Source organism: Scyliorhinus canicula, chromosome 6, assembly GCF_902713615.1.
Source record: "Scyliorhinus canicula chromosome 6, sScyCan1.1, whole genome shotgun sequence".
Taxonomy (NCBI): Eukaryota; Metazoa; Chordata; class Chondrichthyes; order Carcharhiniformes; family Scyliorhinidae; genus Scyliorhinus; species Scyliorhinus canicula.
Genome location: NC_052151.1, coordinates 14,062,192 through 14,068,447, shown reverse-complemented (window position 1 = coordinate 14,068,447; position 6,256 = coordinate 14,062,192). Strand labels below are relative to the sequence as shown.

Sequence of the window (6,256 nt, the reverse complement as noted above, 5' to 3'; positions counted from 1 at the left end):
CCCCTCCCTCTCTCCTCCTCCCCCCCTCTCTCCTCCTCCCCCCTCCCTCTCTGCTCCTCCCCCCCCTCCCTCTCTCCTCCTCCCCCCCTCCCTCTCTCCTCCCCCCCCTCCCTCTCTCCTCCTCCCCCCCCTCCCTCTCTCCTCCTCCCCCCCCCCCCCTTCCTTCCTCTGTTAGTGGGGGGGGGGGGGTGCGGCGTTAGTGGGGGTGTGGGGGTGCGGCGTTGGAGGGGGGTAGGGGTGGTGAAGGGGGTAGGGGTGGTGAAGGGAGGGGGTTGGGGTAGGGGCAGCTGCGTGCAGAGGGGGGGCGACGGTGCGTTGGCCCCGGGCATCCGTCGCCCCCCTCCTCTGCACGCCGCTGCCCCTACCCCAACCCCCTCCCTTCACCACCCCTACCCCCTTCACCACCCCTACCCCACTCCAACGCCGCACCCACCCCCCACTAACGCCGCACCCCCCCCCCCACTAACGGAGGAAGGAAGGGGGGGAGGAGGAAGGAAGGGGGGGAGGAGGGGGGAGGAGGAAGGAAGGGGGGGAGGAGGAAGGAAGGGGGGGAGGAGGAAGGAAGGGGGGGAGGAGAAGAGAGGGGGGGGTGTGGGTACCGGCCTTCAGAGGGAGGGGGACGGGGTGTGGGTTGCGGCGTTGAGGGTGGCGGGTTGCGGCGTTGAGGGGGGGGACCCGGCGTTGAGGGGGGGGGACCCGGCGTTGAGGGGGGGGGACCCGGCGTTGAGGGGGGGGGGGACCCGGCGTTGAGGGGGGGGGGGTTGCGGCGTTGCGAGAGATGGGGGGCGGCGTTGGAGGGGGGTAGGGGTGGTGGGGAGAGGGGTAGGGGCGTTGGAGGGAGGTAGGGGTGGTGAGGGGGGGGGTGGTTAGGGTAGGGGGCAGCGGCGTACAGAGGGGGGGGCGACGGTGCGTTGGCCCCGGGCATCCGTCGCCCCCCCCCCTCTGCCCGCCGCTGCCCCCAAACCCCCCGATGCCGCAACCCACCCCCCCCCCGATGGCCGCAAACCACCCCCCCGATGGCCGCAAACCACCCCCCCGATGGCCGCAACCCACCCCCCCGATGGCCGCAACCCACCCCCCCGATGGCCGCAACCCCCCGATGGCCGCAACCCACCCCCCCGATGGCCGCAACCCCCCGATGGCCGCAACCCACCCCCCCGATGGCCGCAACCCCCCGATGGCCGCAACCCACCCCCCCCGATGGCCGCAACCCCCCGATGGCATCAACCCACCCCCCCGATGGCCGCAACCCCCCGATGGCCGCAACCCACCCCCACGATGCCGCAACCCACCCCCCCGATGCCGCAACCCACCCCCCCCGATGCCGCAACCCACCCCCCCGATGGCCGCAACCCACCCGATGGCCGCAACCCACCCCCCTGATGGCCGCAACCCACCCCCACGATGGCCGCAACCCACCCCCCCGATGGCCGCAACCCACCCCCCCCCCCCCCCCGATGCCGCAACCCACCCCCGACACTGAACGGCGTCAACCATCATCAATGGTTGACGCCGTTTTAAATCAACTGTGATTTTCGCCGACGTGACCCGTGGCCACGTCGGCGGGACTTCGGCCCATCCGGGCCGGAGATTTAAGGTCAGTGCAAATAAAATGAAATCCCGCCGGCGCCAGCTGTTTTCACAGGCTGCCGACGGGATTTGCACAACGCCGGTTTTTTACCGGCGGGAGAATTCGAAAACCTGCGGGAGCGGAAATAACGCCGCTTCCCGCCAATTCTCCGACCCTGCGTGGGGTCGGAGAATCCCGCCCCACATGTGTACAGAGTGCATAAGTTCAGTCTCTGTGGTGGGCGACGAACTCTCGTTGACTGCCTCAAGGGTGGGGCAATGGCTGGCACATCGGGAGCCGGGAGGGCTGCAGCACTGTCGGGGCAGGCAGAGTGACCGGAAGCGCCACACAGTCCACGGCGGGATCAGTAGAAGAGCTGGTCAGAGGATCCCGTGACGACCCTGGAACCAGGCGAAGAGCACGCCTGTTGCGGCGCCGAATGGATCCATCCGGTAAGCGGACCAGGAAGGAGCGGGGGGGCCACCTGCCTTAGAATGACAGCAGGCGCAGACCAGCCACCATCCGGTAAGTGGACCAGGAAGGAGCGGGGGGGCCACCTGCCTTAGAATGACAGCAGGCGCAGACCAGCCACCATCCGGTAAGTGGACCAGGAAGGAGCGGGGGGGCCACCTGCCTTAGAATGACAGCAGGCGCAGACCAGCCACCATCCGGGAGGTGGATGCGAACCTTGTCGCGTGGATGGATGTGGGGAAGGTCAGCAGCCCGTGAGTCGTAGGAAGATTTCTGCTGCAGTTGAGACATGTGCATGCGGTGGAGCACGGGGACATAATCGAGGTTGGGAGCGAGAATTGATGGCACCGTCGTTCTGAGGGTGCGGTTCATTAGCACCTGAGCAGGCGACAGGCCGGTGGAGAGCGGGGCGGAGCGATAGGCTAGCAGAGCAAGGTGGAAATCTGAGCCGGCGTCGGCGGCCTTGCTGAGGAGCCGCTTTACGATGTGGACCCCCTTTTCTGCCTTCCCATTGGATTAGGGGTATAGGGGACTAGACGTAACGTGCTCGAAGTTGTAGTGTCGGGCGAAGCCGGCCCATTCCTGGCTCGCGAAACAGTTGCCATTGTCTGACATGACCGAAAAAGGCCAACACTGGGGCCGTGGAAAGCTTAGCCTTCAGCTCCTGCCATTCACTAACGTGAGCGGGGAGCCATCGGAAATCTGTGGTTTTGCGAATTAGGTCTCTGAGGGCCGTGGTGTGTGAGGAAATAGTGTGTGTGTGAAATTCACCATACCCAGGAACCGGAGAACCGCTTTCTTGTCCTCGGGCGTCTTCATGGACGTGATTGCTTCAATCTTGTCCTCGTCCGGACGCACCCCCTGGTGGGAGATGTGATCCCCCAGAAACTTGATACTCGACTGTCCAAAGGAGAATTTGGCCCTATTGAGGCGGAGGCCGTGTTCCTGGATGCGCCTGAAAACGCGCTGAAGGCGGGCAATGTGTTCCTGCGGGGTGGTTGACCAGATGATAATGTTGTCGACATCTACCCGGACGCCGTCGATCCCCTCCATCATCTGCTCCAGGATCCGGTGGAAAACTTCGGACGCAGAAATGATGCCGAATGGCATCCGGTTGTAGCAGAACCTGCCAAAGGGTGTGTTGAACGTACACAGCTTACTGCTTAACGCATCTAGTTGGATCTGCCAGAAACCCTTTGAGGCTTCCAGTTTTGAGAATAGTTTGGTGTGGGCCATCTCGGATGTGAGCTCCTCAGGTTTCGGAATCGGGTAGCGCTCCCGCATGATATTCTGATTCAGATCTTTAGGATCAATGCAGATCCGCAGCTCGCCGGACGGCTTCTTGACGCAGACCATGGAGCTTACCCAGTCTGTGGGTTCCGTGACCATAGAAATGACTCCTTGGTCCTGGAGGTCCTGGAGCTGTTGCTTGAGGTGGTCCTTGAGGGGAGCTGGGACTCTGCGAGGTGCGTGAACGACAGGCATGGCGTTGGGCTTGAGTAAGATTTTGTACGTGTAAGGGAGCGTGTGAATGCCTTCGAAAACATTATGGTATTTGTGGATGATGGAGTCGAGTTGCGCCCTGAAGTCTGTGTCAGAGGATGCAGGTACATCGCTTGAAGAGAGAGAGGGTACTCTCTGCACTAAGTGGAGCAGCTGGCATGCCTGGGCACCAAGCAAGGAGGCTTTTGAGGCAGCAACAATCTCAAATGGGAGAATGACTGTGTGAGCACGAAGTGTCACCTCAAGGCGGCAGGAGCCGCTGGCGGCGATGGCATGGCCATTGTAGTCCAGCAATTTACACGCAGATGGCAGGACAGCAGGCTGTACGCAGAGCTTGGGAAAATCAGATGACGAGATGAGATTGGCAGAAGCGCCAGTGTCCAGGCCGAACCTGACAGGGGGCCGGTTGACCGTAAGGGTGGCACACCACTCATCATCCTGGCCAACGCTGTGGACGTGGACGGGTTCAGTGCCACGGCTGGGGGACATCCTGTTGGTAGTAACGACGCCGATTTGGAACGGGACCTGTGGGTCATGGCAGGCACAGTGGGAATCAAGGTGTAGAGTAGGTTCTTGATGGCAGGCTGGATAGCCCTGACATCTCTGTGGGGCTGGATGGACCTTCGGAAAGCAGCCGGCATGGAAGATCTGCACATTGCAGCGTAGTGACCTCGTTTGCCACACTGCAGGCAGCGTCGGGGCTTCGCGGTACATTGCTGCTTTAAGTGGGCGGAGCCGCAGTTGCCGCACGCCGGAGCGTCGGGACGTTCGTCTCACCTCCGCGCATGCACGGGGAGATCCAGCGTAGCGCGCACCTGCACGAAGTGGTCCGTGACGTCAGCATGCTCACTGCGTGTGAGTGAGGGACTCCGCGAAAAGCGCGCGAAATGGCCACCATCGTTCAAATCCAGAGCCTGAAAAGATTTAATAATTTGGACCCGTTCTGCCTCGTAAGGGGCTTGCCGCACCGTTTCAGCGGCCTGGATGCAGGAGTAGCACGTGGAGGCCTGTTCATGAAGTACACGGGTCTCAATGGCCGTGGAGAGAGTGAGCTGCTTTACTTTCAGTAGCTGCTGTCACAGGGGCTCAGATTAAACACCAAAAACAATCTGGTCACGAAGCATGGAGTGAGAGGTGGACCCGTAGTTGCAGGACTGCACAAGGACGCGGATGTGGGTGATAAAGGTCTGGAAAGGCTCGTCCTTACCCTGAGTTCGCTGCTGGAACATGTCTCTCTTGAAGCTCTCGTTGACCTCGACCGCGCAGTGGCTGTCGGACTTCAGAATTATGGTCTTGAACTTCGATTTGTCCTCCCCCTCATCGAAGGTGAGCGAGTTGTAAATGTGCAGAGCGTGGTCACCGGCTGTGAAGAGGAAGAGAGCAATCTTCCGTGCGTCCGAGGCAGCTTCCTGGTCCCTGGCCTCGAGGTACAGCTGGAAGCGCTGTTTGAAAAGTTTCCAGTTGGAGCCCAGATTCCCGGCAATGCGGAGAGGCGGCGACAGGCGAACGGAGGCCATTCTGTGGGATGGCGCGAGACTGGTGGAAGGCAGATCACTGAAAGGTAGGTCTCAGAAGTGCGAGCATCCCTCAACTCCTGGTATCATGAAGTGTTGGCTAGCGTAGACTTGAGAGATGAACAGACACTTCCAACACTGATGAAGGTTCAACTCAATTTTATTAACTACTTCTAACTAACTAACACACGATGACTGTGGGTCTAAATGATGCTAACTTAAACTAGAGACCTAAGCCTTGTCTGAACCAGTTGATTCTCTCAGCACGTGTTGTGAGTCTGTGCTGGGCTGGATGAGTTCCTGTTACACTCAGAGGCAGCACCCAGAATGAGCAGGAACCATGGTGCCCTCTGCTTTTATAGTGTGTGTATTCTAACTGGTGATTGGCTGCGGTGTTTGTGCATGTTGATTGGTCCCTGTGTGTGTATGCACCATGATATACTGGTTTATATTATGACAGTTGTGGAAGCAGATACATTAACGGTGTTCTAAAGGCATCTTGACAAACACATGGACAGGATGGGTATAGAGGGATACGGCTCAAGGAAGTGCTGAGGGTTTTGGCCAAGGTTGGTATCATGACCAGTACAGGCTTGGAGGGCCGAAGGGCCTGTCCCTGTATTGTTCTTTGTTCCTCCTGTTCATTGGCTTTTCAGCATCATCCATTACATGGTCTAAGAGGTGAGGCCTTTGGTGTGTGACCTGCTCACCTATCCCCAAGAAGTATTACCTCAGGTACATGCACAAGATTAAAATGACAATAGTTTGGTTTTAATGGTCATTTGATGACTTTGATTGGCTTTGATATTTGAAACAGATTATTTTTTGCTCCTGGCCTGTAGTAAGTTTGGAGTGCCGGAGGTCTCATATCCTCAGTAATACATCGGGGAAACCCTGGTCTTTTTCAGCTGTTGTCTGCCAGGTTGTCAGCATCGCAAACGGAGAGGTGGAAAACAGGACCTACCGAGTGGGCGACACACTGGAGATCCACTGCGAGACCGGCTTCCACCTCAACCTGCGGCCTACAGAGCCTCCTCCCAGGTGTCAGGAGCTCGGGGAATGGACCGCGGTCCCCAGCTGTCTCAGCAACTCCGTCATACCACCTTCATCAGGTGAGGGAGACAGGATGGGAGGAGGGAGGGAAGAATATTGAGGGGGAGGGAAGGAGAGGGAGGGAGGGAAGAGAGGGAGGGAGGTA

General features: G+C 59.7%; 1 protein-coding gene across 3 annotated transcripts in view; it reads left to right on the top strand.

Moving 5' to 3' along the window:
- The window catches only part of susd4 (sushi domain containing 4), a 223,200-nt gene that overhangs the window by 152,900 nt on the left and 64,044 nt on the right, over positions 1 to 6,256 (top strand). For all 3 annotated transcript variants that reach the window (XM_038798984.1, XM_038798982.1, XM_038798983.1), the window contains one exon: positions 5,967 to 6,170. In XM_038798984.1, coding sequence (XP_038654912.1) covers positions 5,967 to 6,170 — 204 coding nt within the window. The remainder of the gene's footprint in view (positions 1 to 5,966; positions 6,171 to 6,256) is intronic.